This window comes from Anas platyrhynchos, chromosome 16 (genome assembly GCF_047663525.1).
Source record: "Anas platyrhynchos isolate ZD024472 breed Pekin duck chromosome 16, IASCAAS_PekinDuck_T2T, whole genome shotgun sequence".
In the NCBI taxonomy this organism is placed as follows: domain Eukaryota; kingdom Metazoa; phylum Chordata; class Aves; order Anseriformes; family Anatidae; genus Anas; species Anas platyrhynchos.
Window position 1 is genome coordinate 9,529,634 of NC_092602.1, and position 19,254 is coordinate 9,548,887.

The 19,254-nt window shown below is 48.3% G+C and overlaps 3 protein-coding genes across 5 annotated transcripts in view; 1 reads left to right on the forward strand and 2 right to left on the reverse strand.

Annotated features, from left to right (window-relative positions):
* Positions 1 to 4,443, reverse strand: part of DGCR2 (DiGeorge syndrome critical region gene 2) — a 48,947-nt gene extending 44,504 nt beyond the window's left edge. For both annotated transcript variants that reach the window (XM_027470252.3, XM_072024527.1), the window contains exon 1: positions 4,049 to 4,443. In XM_027470252.3, the coding sequence (XP_027326053.1) occupies positions 4,049 to 4,127 (79 nt within the window). In that variant the 5' untranslated portion in view covers positions 4,128 to 4,443. The remainder of the gene's footprint in view (positions 1 to 4,048) is intronic.
* A 1,402-nt stretch (positions 4,444 to 5,845) lies between these two features.
* On the reverse strand, positions 5,846 to 19,198 carry ESS2 (ess-2 splicing factor homolog). 2 transcript variants are annotated; one of them, XM_027470253.3, is made up of 10 exons: positions 19,034 to 19,198; positions 18,689 to 18,857; positions 17,473 to 17,568; positions 16,716 to 16,882; positions 14,685 to 14,802; positions 13,935 to 14,068; positions 13,687 to 13,789; positions 12,230 to 12,339; positions 11,199 to 11,314; positions 5,846 to 10,656 (listed from the first exon to the last, which is right to left on the reverse strand). In XM_027470253.3, exons 1-10 carry the CDS (start codon positions 19,151 to 19,153, stop codon positions 10,371 to 10,373), a joined length of 1,419 nt encoding a protein of 472 aa, XP_027326054.1. In that variant the 5' UTR covers positions 19,154 to 19,198; the 3' UTR covers positions 5,846 to 10,370. The 2 variants fall into 2 exon arrangements, with proteins under 2 accessions (XP_027326054.1, XP_021129165.1); XM_021273490.4 differs by lacking the exon at positions 19,034 to 19,198 and having other exon boundaries at positions 16,716 to 16,904; positions 18,689 to 18,830.
* Positions 8,442 to 9,540, forward strand: TSSK2 (testis specific serine kinase 2). Its single transcript, XM_021273502.4, has one exon. The coding sequence runs from the start codon at positions 8,442 to 8,444 to the stop codon at positions 9,408 to 9,410; it is 969 nt and encodes a 322-aa protein (XP_021129177.2). The 3' UTR covers positions 9,411 to 9,540.
* Positions 19,199 to 19,254: the final 56 nt, after the last annotated feature.

Here is a 19,254-nt window from a genome sequence, read left to right on the forward strand (position 1 = left end):
AGCACAGGAAGGCTGTGCCCAGGTCACGTTTAATGACTGAGTCCTCTGCCGAATTAACTAATGCAATATAATTAGTAAAAACCAGCCAAATTCCAGCAGAGCATGCCGGTTTTATTACAGGTGTGTCCAGACTTCTGTCCCCAGGAGCCACGCCGTGTTTCAGCCCCACACGGACGGAGCGAGGGGCAGCACCAAGGCACGGGGGTGGTGCCGGCTTCAAGCCGGGGCCGTGGGGCTGTGCCATGCGACGCCTCGCTCCGACAAATTGTTCTGAGCGCTGCCCATCAGATAAGTTGCGCCAAATTTTTTAGAAACAAAACTTAGGTCATGGAATTACTTCCCCTAGCCAGCTTTGAAGTGGAGGAAAAAAAAAAAGCTGCAAGAAGGAGAACTCAATTGGCTTTTAGCTGCCTGGTAAATGCTCTAACAAGAGAGCCCAATGACCTACATTCACAAGCCTCTGTACTAAACCACTATTACAAAATCCAATATAAAGCCTGACCACGTTTAAGTGTTTTCCATTAGCAAGCAGCAGTATCTTGTTAGAGAGACATGAAAACAAGTTATTGTCATTAGTGATGATGATCTTAATTAATCCTCTAAACACTACTCTGAAATGTGCCGTCTGGATCATCTCAGACTGTTTAAGCTCCTAACACTCCATAGAGACCCCCAAACCTTCGCTTTTCAGTTGTGTGATGGGATGTTGACAGGAACTTCTTATACATCCTCAAACCGTACTACAGAACTGAATTCTTAACGATTTCAACCTCTGATGCTTTTCAGACAACTGACAAAAACACACAGGTGTCTAAATCCAGTCTAGCACCAGTACAGGTTACTGCAATTCAGTGAAAACATCACCAAAATACTTCTTTACCTAAAAGCAACAGCTCTCAGTTCAACAACCTGAGGCAGATGTTTTGAGGTCTCCTGGAAAAGATATTAAGCCAAACCCTACCACAGTGAAGAGCTCAAACAAGTGTCTGTACAGCAGATACAGTCAATTTAGTCAGTGTTTAAACGAAACATTACGGCAGTCTTTCCCTGTACACCCATGTAGTTGCAAAGGTCTGACACATTCAGCTCCACATTAGCAGCCTCCAAAGATAATGAGTAACGCCAGCTAAGGAGAAATGCTCTGCTAACAAACAAAAAAGAACTTGCAACAACGCATTATAAAGCAGACCAGTAGCCAAAAGGAACAGTTGGTGGTCAAAACAGAAAGGGAAAGAAAAGGGAAAGAGATGCTGTGGGACAAACATGTCCAAGCTGAGATTCTCAAAGGCACAAAACTGGCATTAAAAGCCCACGAGCTCAGAAAAACGTAACTGCCCATGGTAGCTTTAGGAATCTGCATCTCCACAGCCAGTGCTGATGGATGTACCTGATGTCAGTGATGGCAACAGTGCAAAACTGACTTCTGTTCTGTAACCAAGACAGAAAAATCCACAAAGAAAGGAAATATAAATTAGCTTTTAATAAATGAGGAGAGAAACTATCTCACCCTAAACGCAGAAAAAATAGGTTCCTGTAAACTCACTGCCTTTCAGCTTGCCTGAAAAGATACTACAGTTGAGGAGGCTTAAAAGAAGGTTTTATTTATCTGAAGAGCACAGCAAGAACACGGATACAAAGCTAGTGTCAAATTAACATGGAAGTACAAAGAGGTGCCTGATTCGCCGGGACTGAATTGTGAAGGGACTACACATTCATCTCCGAGTACATAAAACCTCCCATCACTCTGCAGCACTCATTTGATAGCTCCAAGTAGAGATTTAAGTTCAGCAAGCTGCAGGCATCCTTTGTAAACCAGTACGACAGTTGCTACAATACCCAGGTTTAAAGAAGCAGGAAGAAAAACAAACACCACCAGGAAAAATAAATTCCAGGCACTATTCTAACTCTTTGTGAAGACATCCATGCACTTGCCCAGAAGAGACAAGGGAGACCTCACTACCATTACCGTTGTTTAAAATGGGAAATTTGGTTCTGCGCATCCCTGCATGAACCAGATTTTCCCTATTTGCACCTTTTATCTCAGGATAAACCCCAACACCATTTCATCTACTAAAGAGGTGATCTATTTGAGGTGGTATATGAAGCAAGTTGAAAGCAAACCTTGGCAGAGGGACACGAGGGTCACCCCAGAGAGACAACCTGAGCTCACGGTCGTCCCCGGGAGCAGGACAGGCATCACCATGGACAGCTCAAGCAGGGCGCTCCAGTAAACAGGATGGGCGAGGGCATCCCAGAAGGAATTCGGAAATTCCTCCAACAGCGCTGAGTCCCAGATGCCAGGCTGCACGTGGCTGCATGACTTCACGGGAAGGTGAACTGAGGTCCGTACCTGACATATGGTTCCACACACAGCCACGCGATACATATGGGACGACACATATGGCTCGCGCAAGGTTCAAGCGATGCGTATGGAGCTGCTGCGGAGGAATCCTAACGCTACAGGTTTCAAAGCCAGCATTGTACAACCCAAGACGATGACAGTTGGGGTATGTTTACAAGCAGGATGTTTCTGCCAGCGTGGCTACAAGACCACAGATCTCCAAAGCAGATACATTAGAGCAACTGTGAAAAAAAAAGCATTCACCTTAAAGGAGCAAAATTCAACGAAAAACTTGTCTTCTTCCATCAAGCATCAGCTGCTAACTGCCATTTGATACCATACTAGAGCAGCAACCGTTCCGGCACAGCATGGAAAGTACCAGTCCCTAGTTTTTAGGAGGCTACACTGCCGAGTTCCATACCTCAGGGTCAGGGCCAAACCCACCTGTAAAAGGACACAAAACCGTGAATCTCTGCTGAATGTTTCCAGCCAGCATTTCGGCTGCCCATAGCACTTAGTGGCAGCTATAAAGGAATTTGCCTGAAATCAGTTTCACGCAGTATCTTCTCCCACATACAAGCCTCTAGCTGTAACAATACTAGCTAGGTTGGCAACTCTTTTTTTTGGCTACTTAAGCGCACATCATAAGCCCTATATATACACACTGCGCTGCCAACGGTGCCAAAAAAACAAGATAAAACAAAGCAAGTCACACACGCAGCAGTTTCAACATCCAAATTAGTTATTTCAGCGAGGCTGCCTACACTGACCCAATTGTGTTTCAGCCGCACCGAGAACTTGCTGGCGCACACTTCACTAACCCGGTTACGTTTTATTGGTTTGGGTCATAAAAGTTATTTTGAAGAGGAAGGATGAGGGAATTTCGAAGCTGCCAGAGGAACGCTGCCGCTCTTACTTTCCTATTTACCAAGGGTGAGGATCACCCAGGAGCACCCTCCCTTTGCAACGGGAGGACAGCTTCCAAACCTGCGAAGCCGCCCCGTGCTCCGGCTATCGATCCTCTTTGGCAGGAGCAGCCGGAGACGGGCGAGAGCTCTGCCAAGCTCCGAGGGAGCTCAGCACCCAAAGAGAAACCTGAACCGGGCGGTGGAGTTGGAGGAGCGGGAGCCTTCAGCCAGCACGCACCAAGCGCTTGGGGAAAGTTGAAGCCGTAGCGCTCCTAAACCACCGCGCCGGCCGCACGGATTTCGCCATCACACTGCAAGGAGGAAAGAAGTGAGAAGAGCAGCGGGAAGGTGCCAGGAGCAGCGAGAGGCCACGAGGGTTTTCTTCTCGGAGTGGCTGGGGAAGGGGGCGGCGTGGGGGTGCTGCGGGTCCCCCCGGGAGCCTCACCCACCCACGGCGGGGGCTGGGGGCGCAGCACGGCGCCCGCTGAGCGCAGCCCCCGGTAACGAAGCGCGGGGCCACGCAGGGCCCCAGCGGGGCTCCCCGACCCCCAAACTCCCCCCAAATACTCCAGAAGCCGCCTTCAGCCGCCGCCCCCCGGGCATCCCCCCCCGGGCGCTTTTAGGGGCAGGGAGCTCGGCGGGAGCCCCGCTCGGGGCGCGACCCCCCCGGCTGCGGCCGAGCCCCCCGGGGCTGCTCCGGGGGCAGCGGAGGAAGAAGAGGAGGAGGAGGAGGAGGAGGAGGAGGAGGAGGAGGAGGAGGAGGAGGAGGGGGAGGAAGGCCCGGCCCCGCCGCCCCTACCTGGCCGCAGCGGCTCGGTGATGCTCAGCACCAGCAGGAAGAGCAGGAGGAAGGTGCCGCTGTCCGCTTTGGGCACCATTTATCCTCCGTTCATCCTCCCCCGGCGCAGCGCCACAAAGCCGCGGGGCCACGGGAGGCGGGAGGAAGGGCAGCGGCAGCAGGAGGAGGAGGAGGAGGAGGAGGAGGAGGAGCCGCCACCACCGCCGCCACCGCGGGTCCCCCCGGGCCGCACCGGGCTCTTCCCCGCCCCGTCCGCCGCCGCCCCGGGGCTGTGCGGGCGGCCCTGGCTGCGGCGGGGGGGAGCGCGGAGGTCGGGGCGGCGCCGCGCCGCGGGCCCCTCGCCTGGCTCCGGCGACGCACAAGATGGCGGCCGCGCCTCCCCGCCGCCCCCCCGCCTCCCCGCCACGGCCCCGCCGCCGCCACGCCCCCTCCCGGCCAATCGGCGGCGCGGGGAGGGGCGGGGCTGGAGGGAGGCCACGCCCACTGAGGGGCGGGGGGGTGGGGGGGCCAAAAGAGGGGGGTACGGGGGGGTACCTGGGGAGGTACCCGGGGGGGGGCACCTAAAACAAGGGGGGAGGGTGGGGATGGGGGCACCCAAACCTCTGATGGTGCCTGGGGGGGTGCAGCCAAAAGCAGGGCTAGCAGCTGAGGTGCTTTTTTAAAAATTATTTATTTTTTTAATTATTTATTTGTTTTTAATTAATATTTAATTAATATTTAGTTAATGAGGGGTGAGCGGCACCCCGCACACCGCCTGCAGCTTCTCGCCCTGCGCCCCTCAGGCTCCAAGCCCCAGCCCCGTGGGCTCCTTCCCCTTGATGCTGCGGGCAGACGCAGCTCCCAGCCCACCAGGTCGGGGTGTGCTGACCCCAAGGGCAGCCGGACCCCAAGCCCACCTCCCCTGGGGCCTGAGCGTGGGGTGGGAGCAGTGCCCCAAGCCCCAAGCCCCAAGCGGGGGCTGCTCCGCCCTGGCTTCGCACCCAGGGCCCCCCCCGCAGTGTCGCAGCAGGAGCGGGGCCCAGGCCCGATAACCGAAGGATGAGGAGTGCACCGAGGGGGAAGCAGGCACGGCACCATCTCCCCCTCCCCTGCCCGGCTGGATTCGTTTCCCTTATTTTTGCAGAGGAACAGCCCGGTCCTCCAAAATAACCCCAAAATAACCCAGTGTTTCCAACCGCAGCTTCCCATCCGTGCAAAACCTCCAGGGCAGGAGGAAGCAGCACAGGACCCCGAGCACAGCAGAGGCTGCCCGTGGCAGGGGCAGAGCTGCGGGGCCAGGCTGCAGCCCCCGCCAGCCCCCTGCCACCTCTCTGCTGCTTTCAGGCACGGGGCCTGCCTCCTGCCTCCAGCAACTCATCCCGATCCTCGCTGGCTCTTCAGTAACGGTTCTCGTAACTTTCTCTAACAATTACAGCCTGCCCTTGCCAAAACCAACACTGCTGAAGAGCCAGAATGCCCCAGTTTTTCTTCCCACTTACGCAAACAAGAAGCCCTTGTGCAGGGATCCCTCACCATCTCCTTTCCCCCACGGAGCTGAGCCCTGGGCTGCCCCTTCCCGCACAGACCCTGTAACGTGGGCACCGACATTACAACATCGCAGCCCCACCTCGGGCCACGGCCCCAGCTCCACGGGGGCCACCGCGATTCCTTGCAGGCCAGCGCTGGCCCCTTGCAGCGTCGCTCACTGCCGACAGCCTCCGTAGCTCCGCAAGTGCTCTGCCTCTTACTGCGGCCGAGGGAGGAAGCGTGCTTGGGCCTCGCTTGTAAAAAGAAAAATAATGCTCAGAAAGTAAGAAGTCATCAACAACAAGCTGGTTTTTTCGCTTTTGATTTGGCCATGTAAAGCACGTTATCTGCTAGTGCTACAGTACCAAAAAAATCTGGCAACAAAGAGCCCACTGATTCCTTAATTACAGATAACAGGGTGCTCAAGGCTGCAGCAGGAAGCGGAGACAAGGCATCAAAGCAAGTGTTACAGGAATAGCCCATCTGAAGAGCACTCCATAACCTTCAAGAGATCCAGTTTTATAGCATTTCACTGAAAATAAATTATAGTTCCAGCAAATACATGAAGGCCCTTCAATCTGGCAGAATCAAGACTAGGATGTTAGTGAGGTTGTGTAGGTTAATTCACTCCAGGGATGACAGAACCAACACTGTCCCGCAAGATATTTGCTGCAGTCTGCTTTTAAGCATGAATTGCACGATACGAAACCAACACTTCCCAGATTCCCCATTTGTCTACATGTTACTCTGTGAGCTGGCCACATCCTGGTATGAGCACAACTAGCCTGAAATACTAGGAAGCGTTCAGCCAAGGCCCTTCTGAGCAAAGAAATGCTTCTGTGTGTGAGCATCATCTGTTAACTAGGGACACTGATTGTCAGAACACTGTGAAATAAATGAATAGAAATGTTACCTAAAAACTTCATCATTATTTACCCAGTTCGGTCCTCAAGGGCCACTGAAAACATGGACACATTGGTAAACAGACGAACTTTGCGTTCATTTATGAACATCTGAGAATAGTTTTTGTTTGTTTACCTGAAGAACAACTCAGCCCTCAGTTATTTCCAAATTAAAGAAACCCAAAACTCTTCATTTCATGCAGCCACAAACCCAGAAATGCCGGATTGATCAGTTCCTTTTCACAAGGTGCACTATAAGAACTCTATTCACTTGGAAGAGTTTCCTGTTCAGGGACGTGAGTTTTGGAAGCGGCAGCGGAAACCACGCGAGAGGAAGCTCTCCACCAGGACAAGCAAGGCAAACATCCCGGGCCTTACACAGGTCTGCAGGCACCGCTCAAAGAGCTGCCTAAAAATTTCCACGGATGTTCCCTGGGTAAAGCGTCACCCGATTATGGCAAACGTCAAGACTGCCAAGTGTTACACAGGCTGCCCTGTACTCAGGCGTGGTGCAAGAAGGGCACACACGTGGCTACGCCTGCTTCCTGCTCAAAAGGTGCTCAGAGATCAGCTCTTACTGGAACACGCACAGCTCCGAATGGTTAAAACTGCTCTTCATCCTTCTGGTTAATTACAACGATTAGCCAGAAGTTTCAAAGAAAGGGAGGAAAAAGGTTTTAAAAAGCCCCAGTCTGCCTGTTGGAGTCACTGCTCCAGTTCTTCAGAATGCTGTTGGTGTCCATGCTGGGGGACCGCACGATTGTCCCTAGCCCTGTGCTGTTCCCATCGCCATCAAGTCTTTGAAGTCAGACACGTGGAAGCTGAAAAATCAAGTTCGAAAAAGCTGAAACCAACAGAAAACCCCAGAGGCTGATGACAGTGAAGCAATCAGCACGCAAAACAACAGGAATCCTCCGATGAGCTCTGAAGAAGGTGCTGTCCTGAACCTTTCTTGAGAATACCAGAAGCTGGAAGCCAGAACTTCCCAAAGAGTGAGGGTTTAAGAAAAAGCCAGATGCAAAGCCCACAAAAAGCAGCAAATCATGACCTGCGGAATGGAGGAGCTGAACGAAAACTAAGGAAATGAAGTTAAGGGATGGCACATCCCGCCCTTCCAAGCCCCAAGCAAACAAACAAAAACCCACCGCAATTCTTGAACGCAGCCATTGCAGACAAAAACCAATCCATTGTGGAATGAAAGTATTTAAGAAACTTAACAACAAGTCTTTTGTAAACTCAAGATAACCAAAAGAGTTGCTAAGACTAGATTTCACTCTGTTAAGTAAAAAATGAAACGTTCAGCAGTAGAAATATTTTAAAAGAGTTCTACTTCACTAAATTTAGTTACTTAAGACATTTTTCCAATAGCTTTATGCTTTTGGGAAGGAGCTTTTTCCTGAACATCATTATGAAAAATTCCTTCATATTACCCTGTGGAGGAGGGCAGGGAGGAGGAAGCTGGCAGACTCAAGACTGAAGAGGAGGATACCTCCCCCCCTCCCAAAATTCACCCCGTGTGATTACATTCATTTTCCTTCTAACATGCCACAGATAATTCCCCACACCAATCAAATGCGTCTACCAAATTATTTACTGCACAGCTGAGCTCCTGGTTAACACAATGTAAGATATAAAAGATTTAGGCACATTTCAGAAAAAAAAGAAAAACTTTTAAGCTGCTTCCACCCTATCAGCAAAACTAAACACAGTTTTATGAAGAAGGTGGAGCACGACCACCGTCCCTCAGACTTGCCACCACATTGTACCTCGGATGAGGTCACCCAGGGGCTGTGCAGGTCTGGAATTGCTGATCTGACCGCGGGAGCTGTCTGTGACATCACACAGCGCCCGGTGCCGGGCCGGCCGGCTGCTCGCCCGCGGTTCCAGCAGCTCGGGCAGCCACCATGGTGCGTGGCCATACCACCTGCCACCACGCATGATGCTCACCAGCACCAGCTCACACAGCTCCCCAAAGCTCTCCCACCATGGACGATGCTGCGGTGCTTGAAAGGAAAGGTTACAGCCTGAGTGCCACGTTGGGAGAGGGCTCGTACGGCAAGGTGAAGTCAGCCTACTGCAACAAGTTGAAATGCAACGTGGCCGTAAAGATAATCGACAAGAGGAAAACTCCCCAGGACTTCCTGGAGAGATTTCTGCCCAGGGAAATAGCTGCTCTGAAACGCCTGCACCACCCATCGATCATCAAAACCTATGAGATCTTTGAGACATCAAGTGGGAAAGTGTACATCATCATGGAGCTGGGGGTGAAGGGAGACCTCCTGGACTACATCAAGATCACGGGAGCCATGAAGGAGGACTTTGCTCGTTTAAAGTTCCAGCAGCTGGCTTCTGCCATCAAGCACTGCCATGACTCAGACCTTGCTCACAGGGACCTGAAATGTGAGAACATCCTTCTCGACAAAGACCTAAATGTCAAGTTGTCAGACTTCGGCTTTTCCAAACCCTTGTCTCGGGATGAAAATGGGAGAACTATTCTCAGTAAAACCTTCTGCGGGTCTGCTGCATACGCAGCCCCTGAAGTGCTGCAGGGCATTCCTTGCGACCCCAAGATTTCTGACATATGGAGCCTGGGCGTCATCCTCTATACAATGGTCTACGCATTAATGCCCTTTGATGATTCCAATGTTAGAAAAATGATCTATATTCAGAAACAACACAGGATTCCCTTCCCCAAGTCAAAATACCTGACTACAGAGTGCAAGGACCTTATTTACCACTTGCTCCAGCCCGATGTATCTCAGAGGCTGTGTATAGATGAAGTTCTGAAACACTCATGGTTGCAGACTCCAAAATCCCACATCCCAACCCCTCTGTCAGCTGCAGAAACTGGTGAGTGTTCCCAAAACCTGCATGACAAAAAGCCTGAGCACAAACAGGAAGCCAAAACCCACCCTGCAGAACAGGAAGGACAGAAGGAAAACGGGTCCTCTTAAAAATCGGTCCAACTTGTGAACTGCTGGTTTTCAACTTGAGCTTCTCTGAACCCTTTACGAAACACTCCTCGTCTTTTGCTTTACGAAGTATAGAAACACAAAATACAGTGCATCTGCTGAGCTGAACGAACACTGCTGTTTTAAAAGGCCTGTCTGATACGGTTTGCAGGGACCAGAAGTTACGGTCAAAAGCACATCAGAAAACTTTCAGGTCACAGTGCTGCTGACTGACACATTTCTCACACGTTTCTCAAGTTTCTGATTATACCAGCTGCAGAATTCAGTAAGTAACAGTGCAGGTTATTAGGATGTGTGAATTGATGTCTGGAACCGCATGCATACTTTTTTTCACAACATAACAATTCTCTTGACAGGTCCATTGAACACTCAGGAGCATCAGTCTGAACTCCACTTACATTAAACAGAAGCCCTCTAAAATTCTGGGTCATGTCTCAATATATACACGGTTATATCCTCTCTTCTGCAAAGCACAAGACCAAAGAAGTTTGACAAGCAGGAGGAAAGTCCAGTCCAACCTCTTAGGAAGGCTTACCACGTTTTATAAATAGATATATCTGTACAGAAATGTATTTAAACGCATGGCCATCTTAAAAAAAAAAAAAAGAGAAATATATCTTTAAAAAATTATCGCTGTTTTCTAAGAGACCAGACTCTTCTCTGCCACTGCAGGAAGCATCCTTACGATACAGCAGCCCTGTGTAACACATCCGTGCAGTTCAGAGGGAAGTTATACCACAGCAGGAGATATTTTGCCTCCAAAAGCACATCACAAAGCTACTTCAGCCACATAGTCTAGACCTGGTCCCAGATCTAGTAACTGCTGCTTTCTGCTCTGGCAGCTGTACCTAGATACCCCTCACTACTGATGGCTTGTGACATCCAGCTTGCAGCCAGCTAAGCACAGACAGTTCGCTGCTGCCTTGCTGATGACTGGAACATTTAGAAGAAATCAGATGCCTTCCTTCTTTTAGGAAGCTGCAGTAAATTGTCTGTGATCGATGTCGTGTCTTGAGACACTGGTGTCTGAGATACTGTCCTAGACTGTGGGGTGACTGTGGGTGTCTGAGGCCCGCTTGCAGGGGTCTTGTAACCCGGTGTTCCCGTGTGGGCTGGGGAAGGAGTATAGCTGGCTCGCAGGGCTTTGTCAGTGTATTTACTTGCAGTCCTGTTTACGAGTCGCTGCAAGGCTGGTGACATTGCTGGGCTTAGTCCTTTTGGAGTGAGGCTGGAATAGAAAAGACAGTTTTAACAGATTTTACAGTAAAAATTTGCTATTTATCAGGAATACTATTGATGCTTCCATACGAGAGCTTGGTATCCACTCCCTCCACTGACCAGACCCACTGGCTGCAGAGGTCCTTCTGCCTGCAGGTAAATGCAGCCTGTCTCTCTAGAGAGAGAAGTAATGGAGAAACATCCAACACCCCTCCTAAACGTGACCAGCTCAGCCTGCCTTTTTCCTTTGAGCCTGTTCTGTCCCTCCTGTGGCCCAGCCAAACGAACCATATCGCATCTCCTCTTACTGCAGTGAGGCGAGACAGCGGCCAGGTGCGCTGCCTGGGTGGCGTGGGGCAGAACAGGAGCGAGTACCACAAATCACCACCACACACCTTCCCTTGGGAATTGAGTTCCTTCTTAAAGCTGTTGGCTTAACTGTACCTCTTCTGCTCCCAGCACTCTTCTCATCCCTCCCTTTCTGTGTATGTTGATTTATACCTCATCAGAAAATACCCCTTCCCAATTCCGCCATCAGAACAGAAGTCTCACCTGGCCAAGTTTTCTGTGACTTTTCGAAGAGCCTCTTGCTTCTTTGCTCGGTTTTTAGCTGCCACTTCATTGGCCATCTTGAGTCCTAACCTCTCACGACGCCCAGGCTCCAGAATCTATAAATACATCACACAGTTTATTTGTCAAGGCACTAGCATGAGTGCTGCATAGTGAAACAAAGCACCTCCACGGTCGGATTGCAGCTGACAAGGGCCTAAACCGGGGAGGAGCGGGATCAGCCCACTCTTCTCTGCTGCTACATAAAAGCCAGAGAGGACACAGAGACCTTCATCCTGCCTTTGCAAGTAACAAAAATGGTAAAACCAGTTCAGTCAAGGAAGCAGCCATTACCTCTGGCATTTCCTCCCTCCTGCTGTCTCTGGTAGACAAACAATGTCACCTGTGTCTTGCCTAGCCTGGCCCGTAGCCAGCCGGCTCTCAGGCGAACACAGCCATAGCTAAACACAGCAGGAAAACCAGTCAAGGACTTTGACGTCTGACAAAACAGAGGCACACACAGAAAATTACACCTTCCTTAAACTAAGAATCTCAGACAACTCATATTCAATGACACCAGCAGGGGACAGGTGGCATACAGGGTCAGGTTCCTTTAGCAAAGCCAGAGTACCTTCCCTACCCTCAAATGATAGAGCTGCCTCAGACGGTGACAGACAGAAGATCAAGACAGAATAAAAGCTTATGATTTCTGCCTGTTCATACATTAAAATCAGAGAAACCAGGCACCTCCAAAAGCCCCTTCATCTGGGCCCATCATCGAACTCTGAGTCTCACTCTCTTGCCAGCTGTGTGTTCCACCTCAGGTACCTTCACTAACTAGCTTTCACGTGCACCCATGTCCACCTCCACCCTCCAAGCAGAACCTAGGTTATTAGTCTCAAGGACTGGAACGCAGCCCAGAGATGTGTCACACATCCCACAACAATGTTAATCTATTAGTTACTTGCTTGTCTTTCTCTTCTTAGTCCATCCCCACAAAAAAGAAGGACATCTTAACTCCTGACATGAAATACCTTGAAAGCTGGCCCAGGTGTTCGGTCCACATATGGCGTTTCCGACCCATCCAGACGCAAAGGGGTGGTTTCGATTTCACCCCACGTCATGAAAGGAGACTCATTCACACCTAAAAACAAATTTGTAAAGTCATATTCATGCAGGACATTTGACTATTTGGGCAGTACACACACACACGCAAAAAAAAAAACATCCGGAGAGCCAAATTATGAAATGTGGCAGATTTATCAAGACACAAAAGAGCCCTTCTACTGCAGAGGAAATCACAGCCCATTTGAACAGTGACATGTTGTTCCCATTAAGAAGGCATGACCTTAAACTCCCAGGACTGCTTGTGGCTGTGACACCCTCTAGGTTACAACACCCAAGCTGTTCCTTCCATGTGTTTATTTTTCTATCCGGTATGCTTTTGCTTAGTGAAACTTTTTTTTTTTTTATGGTCTGAAAGCTCCTTCAACACGGGGAACTATTTAAAAATAGGGAAATGAGTAATGTATGTAATAAGCCAGATGTACTCGCAATTCACCTTGAGGTTAGCCTGTGCCAACCAGTGACAACATCTTGCCTAACAGAACCTATTCTGTAGTTGTAGCTACGAGCCCAGCTAAGTCACCGGCTAGAAAATCCGGCTGTCCAGCATCTAGGAAAGGCATTTACACTGAGGAAAGGAAGCGCGTTCCACATGCCACCTACAGGCCTCTCAGATGAAAAGCCTCACTGTGCTCACCTTTTAGCACAGTGATAAAAGACAGGGAAACACACACTGGTGAAGAACAGCTCAGAATTTGGATACTGTATCTGAAGTAGAAGAAAACAACCAGTATATTCTAACTAAAAGTATCCCAAAGCTAATACAGCTGAACAAAATTGATCTGTTACACACAAGTGTATAAACAAGAAAAGAAGAAATAGGAAGGAGGAAAATACTATGTTACAGTGTGAAGCCAGTGAGATAAAATATATCCCTATGCGCTGGGCTGAACCATCACAAAACAAGCTACAGGACACATGATCAGGAACGCTCCCCACTTTGTAAAAGGACCAACTGAACTTGTTGGAAGGTTAATGTTTGAATTTCTGTCTTTAAGCACCAGAGAAGCCTCACCCAGAGATTAAAAGAAAATAATAGCAGCCACTGAACGCCAGGTGTAGGTTGCCTAGGATGGCTCACCCCTCTAGAGGATTCCTGTGCAATGGCAGAGCAGCTTGCTCAGAGCCTCTGGTACTGCGTGACTTTTAATCACTGCATCAAACTGGCACACACGGTACACAAGTCACCAGCACATGAGGCACATACAGCCTTGCCTCCTCATCTAAACCATAAACAACACTCCAATGCTGAACAAACAGTACATCAACAAGTGCAGCAGCAATCCTCTTATATCACGGGGAGAAAAAAAATAAATAAATAAAAACCCACCACCACCAAAGACCCAACAACAATAAAAATTCTTACCAGGGGCAGGAGAGGGGGTAGCCACAAATCCGTATCCGTTCACTTTTGGAGACTCCTGGGGTATCAGCTCTTTCCCATCCGGTCCCACTTTGCCCTGTTTGTACTAAAATAATAGAAGACAATGTCATTCATCTGCCTTTAGAGAAAGGTGCCAGTCAGCTGTATCAAGCACACACAGTTCTCCTGGCTGACAAACATCAGAGAGCAGTTTTAAAAGGCTTAGGTCAGAAGCAGTAAAATTATCCAACCTGAGCATTGAGGGCTGCAGCTTGCTGGAGCTGGGATTTGCTCACGGCTTGGCTAAAAGGGTCCTTCACAAAACGAGTGTTTCGATGGACAACTTCCCTGGGCTTCTTGAATGTATCCTCCTCATCAGGTACACCTGGAAAAGCAGAAGTCTTTTATGGAAGGGCTCAGGTACCACCAGGATACGATTTGTAACACAAAAAAAGGTAAGTTAAGATCAGGGTTTTTTTGTTTGTTTGGTTGTGGTGTTTTGTTTGTTTTGTTTTTATTAAAGAAAACAGTCAACTATATTTTCTTTTCTCTACTTCACTTTTTTTGCAGAAATTATCATTTGTTTATTTATAGCCAGAAAGGAAGCTACAAAATGATGTAGTTTTCTATAGTAACCAAGGGACCAAGAAACAAAAGGTGCTTTGAGAAGCAAGGAATGAATAAAGATGACAGAAAAATGCTTATAAATAAGATAAACCAAACTGGAAAGGTCTACGGCTCCTGTAAACAAGCACTTCTGTAATATGTTCAGTGATTGTGTTCAGTGACAGAACATGCTCAGGCTTTGCAATCAGAGGCAATGAAGCAAGATCCCAGGAACGGGGCGGGGTGCAGAAGACTGCACATCTCTGAGCTCCACAGAATAAATAGCGCAGTATCACCAGAAAGAGCTGCTCTGTCACCTACAGAAGTGCTGTAAGCACTGTTTGGAGTCAACCCACCTAAACCAGTGCATCTCCTGAGAGACTTGCATGCCTCACCTGTTGGGTAATACATGAGGGTGTTTCGAGCAGTGTACTCCCAGGTCTCCAGCCCAGCTTTCACATTCTCCAGGGCTTGCTGCTCCGCTGAAGGAAGTGCCAGGTTTTCATTTCGTCGCTGAAAGAATGTAAATAATAATAATAATAATAATAATAATAAATAAAAAACCAGGTATGAAACAGACTCCTGCTATCTTTTAATCAGGCATATACACCACTTGGAGAGCTCCATCACCAGCTCAGCTACGTGCCCCAACGCACTTCACACCCACATAGCATCAGCTCCCTCTCTCTAGCATCTGGCACTTGAGAAAACATCCTGTCCCCCAGGTGAGCTTCGCAAACAAAAACTCCGTATGAAATTCTGGTATAAAATCAAGTGAAGACTAAAGACTTCTCAGAAAGATTATGACAACTACATCTTGCAACAACACTTATAATGGTTCAACCTTTTTCTCTAGTAATCTAGTAATCAAAATTAAAATGAAGCCTTCGTCACTAAAAAAGGGAACAGCAAGACACGCGATGTGTCTGATATCAAGGCAGTCTACAAGACCAAAGAGAGTAACCCTGGGAGAATCTTTGTACCATCCCAGTCTCACGCAAAATGTATTAGCTGACATAAGAAGTAAGAAAAGAGCAGAAACTGCCTGAATACTCAGAGAACTGGCAAGCTTTTCCTTAGGAATACAGCTATGGAAGTACTTGCCATATCGACACCATCACCCGGCATGCCGGTACCAGCATAGTAGCATCACTGATACTTACAAGAAGCTAGCAGAATACAGTCAGCCATTGATAAGTTACTACACTTTTTATTTTTTCCACACTAAAATTCAACAATACTACCAGAACAGATTAACTGATATCATCCAGAGGTATCATCCACATACACTTATAAAGCAGCATCGTTGCTGAACACATCAAATGAGGCCAAGGCATCTGCTCTACAAGCAGGTGTGCTGTGCGAGGAAGAGCAAGGTCTGAACACACAGCACTGCCTGACAGGAAGACACGGAGCATCATTACCAGGCTGGCTCTGACAACCTTTCCTTGACCCAAAACAATCCCTTTGGGGATATTCTGCTGCCTGCCTTTTAATTCTGATTTAAAGCATTCTAGCCAAGAAGATGCACAAGGATACACAGAGGGTACTTTTATTGTAACAGGCTCTGAGGCTTCACATTAGCTGGGATTAAAAAAAAAAACAAAATACAATGGCAAGCTTCACTTATGTATTAGTGCCAAAATTCATTCAAAAGGCATTGCAGCTCAGATCCACACTGACACATCTGGCAACAGTGCGAGCTGCTCACGACTGATCTAGAAAGACTGACATGGCAGCCCCAGAACAGCTCCTGTATCTCCCATAAAGCTAGCTGAGGAAGACAGCACAGCCAGCCACAGTGTGCAGGATTTTACATCAGCAGTTGAACAGATTATTACTGATAATAGACACAGAAAACCGAAATAAGAAAAATGATCCAACTGCAAATTATAAGTGGCTGATGGACAAACACGGGGAACTGTACTTCAGCTGCTCGCTTTGATATTGTTGCCTCTGGAAGAGACTGCCAGGAACACTCACATGTGTACCTGGTGCTGTGCTTCCCAGGCTCAGAGCCCCAGGCAGAGAGAGATCTTCAGTGACTTACATCACTTTTATCACTGAAGACTATCCTTGTATTACAGATGGGAAAAACAGGATTTCAAAATGAAGCATTCAGCTAACACAGAAGCCAAAAAACTCAGGCTTAGCTCAGCTTTAGATGTGATCACTCCATGCACCTTCTATCAAGTTCTTTCTATATTCAATAATTCAATAATTCTATTCTTATTCAATAATTCAAAATTCAATAATTCAACAGCCCCATACTCAAAACCAATGAATTCTCCTCTGGATTTACAGCAGCTTTTGAAAACAGAAGGTAAGATAATATACTACTTAATCAAGCAAGAAACACAGCAAAAAGGTGTTTCTGTGTTGTGTCCTTTTGGAGAAGCAGAGCTACACTTGAGCCATTTCCTTACCTGGGTGTACTCCTCTTCTGCATTGTACAGCCAAGCATGCTTGACTTTCTCCTTCTCTTTGGCCACTTCCATGATCTGCTCAAACGAAGCATTATCTTCGCTCGTGTGTTTTGCTAAGAAGCTGTCCAAATTGGGAAGCGCATCTTTATCATCTTTTTCTGCTTCTCCTAACAAGAGGAGGAAAAAAGCCTGAGAAAGGTTAATACCTCCCTTTCTATAAAAGACCTACACGTAACTCCTTGTCCCTTCTGAGAGCTAGCCTTCTACTGACCCACTAATAATTAAATATAGTCAAAAAAGTACATACATGCAGAGTGGTAGAATATTATTTTTTTAGAAGACAACCAATTTTCACATAAAGGCTTCTACAGCATTTATAGGTACTTGCGTTAAAGGGAAAATGCACAAGCGGACAGCTGCTAGCAGACGTCTATAGTATACCATACAAACATCTCTACCCCTACTACCATTGCTTATTGACCCTAATTTCAGGTGACACAGGAAAAAATTACTGCTTTGAAAGAAATAAGCTGAATTAAGAATTTGCACAGCCCTAACTCATAACTGAGAATTCACACACCCGATATGAAACATTGCATCAAGCCCAACTTCCAAGTGATCATTTTCACTTACTTAGAAGGTTAAAAGAAACTGCTTAAACATTGGCTAAATACCCGAAACCTTCCCAGGAGACAGAGCTCACAAATATATTTTCCTGCTGCTGAAGAATTCAGCTACAGGAACATCATTCTCCTACCTTCCTCTGCAGCTTTGATGCCAGCTTTGGATTTATTTCCCAGTGGAAGACCACCTGGATGAACTTCTGGGGTTTCAAATGTAGCTGGAGTAACATCTGAGACATAAACAAGAAGGTTCACATGGTTACCAAAGCACAGAACAGGCCACTGTCCGTGGTATCTTGCATCGCAGTATGGGTCACGTACCAAATATGAGTCACAGAAGATGTATCACAAGAAGACTAATCTAATTTAAAAGTTGTGAAAAGACTACAAAATAGTCTTTTCAATACTGTGCTAATCACTGAACAAGATCTTGCTCTAAAACATTTTTTTCCTGCTGAGAAAAATACACAGGAGAACCAAGGCCCTGTGTATTTGCCATCCTATGTACAGCTTTAACCAACAGAAGCAGCAGCATGAGCGTGTTAACAATCTAACCCAGGTGAGTGTTAGCACCTATGGTAGGGAAGGAAAGGAAGCCACTTTGGTGTGTTCTTTTGCCATGAGAAGGCTAGTTACCTAAACTGCACAGCTAGAAGTCATCCAGGCACCAGGCTTTAGTGTAAAACACAGCTGAACTCAAAGTGAAAGCAAACATACAGTAAGGCATCAGATGCCTGCTACACAAACCTCTGACAGTCATGAACTTTCAACAACTTCCATCCTAAGTATATGAAAATCTTCTTTATTTACAGTTGCAACAAAACCCCCTGAAACTATAATAATGACTGAGAACATAGCCTAGAGCTTCTGATACTGTAGTATTGCAAGTCAGAACATGCAACTTTCCCTGGAGCACACAAGCTTGACAAAATGTGGCTCTGAGTTATGGTTACTCTGCAGCTGTTTCCGCCTCCACTCCCCCAACAGCACTCCTTCTAAATGGCATTATTAAACGCCATCAGGGAGAAATTCAGCATTAGTCATCAGATATGGCTACTGCTGACTGTGGTATATGAAAGAATCAGGACTGACATTACATTGGACTTAAGATAACCACCGCCAGCACAAAGTTAGGTAAAAGAGCCATAATTTTAAATATAAAACCTTCCACCTTAAATAAAGCTAATTAAAATAAAGTTCCAAACAGTTAAGGCAGCCTTTTTTCTTTCTTGCGTAGCCCACTGTATAAAAAGACAAAGCACAACTGTGTTTTATTTGTGTTTGTTTGTTTGTGGAAGCCACCTACGCTCTCAGCATAAGCACTAGGGCAGCCCGGTGAGCGGTTCTTACACGGCACAGGGGTGTCCCTCGAGGATTTGCCCAGCGAGGAGCCAAACTTAATGGCGATTTGCCTCATCTTCTCCAAGTCACCGTTTTCCTCCGCCTCCAGATACTCCTTCTGCGCTCGCAGCTTCTCCACGTCGGGGAAGAAGTCCCGCTGAATGATCTTCTCTAGACTCTAAACGAGGGGAGAAACAAACAACGCGTGAACGAACCGCGGGGACGCTGAGGGGGAGCTGAGGGGGAGCTGAGGGGGAGCTGAGGGGGAGCTGAGGGGGCCCCGGGGCCGGGCCCAGGCTAGGCCGCGAGCAGCCGTGCAGGCAGAGCGCGGGGCCGGCCGCGCCCGCCGCGCACCTCGATGTACGCGTCCTCGTCCAGGATCTTCTTGGGGCCCGGCCGCGCCGCCGCCGCCTCCCTCCGGGCCGCCACCGGCACCAAGGCCCCGGCGGAGGCCGCGGGAGCCGCCGCCATCATGGCGCCTCCTCAGCCGCCGTAGCCGCCGCGCGGTGACGTCACGGCGCCCCCTGGCGGCCCGTTGCCATGGCAACCGCGCGGCCCGGTCCCGCCCCGCCTCA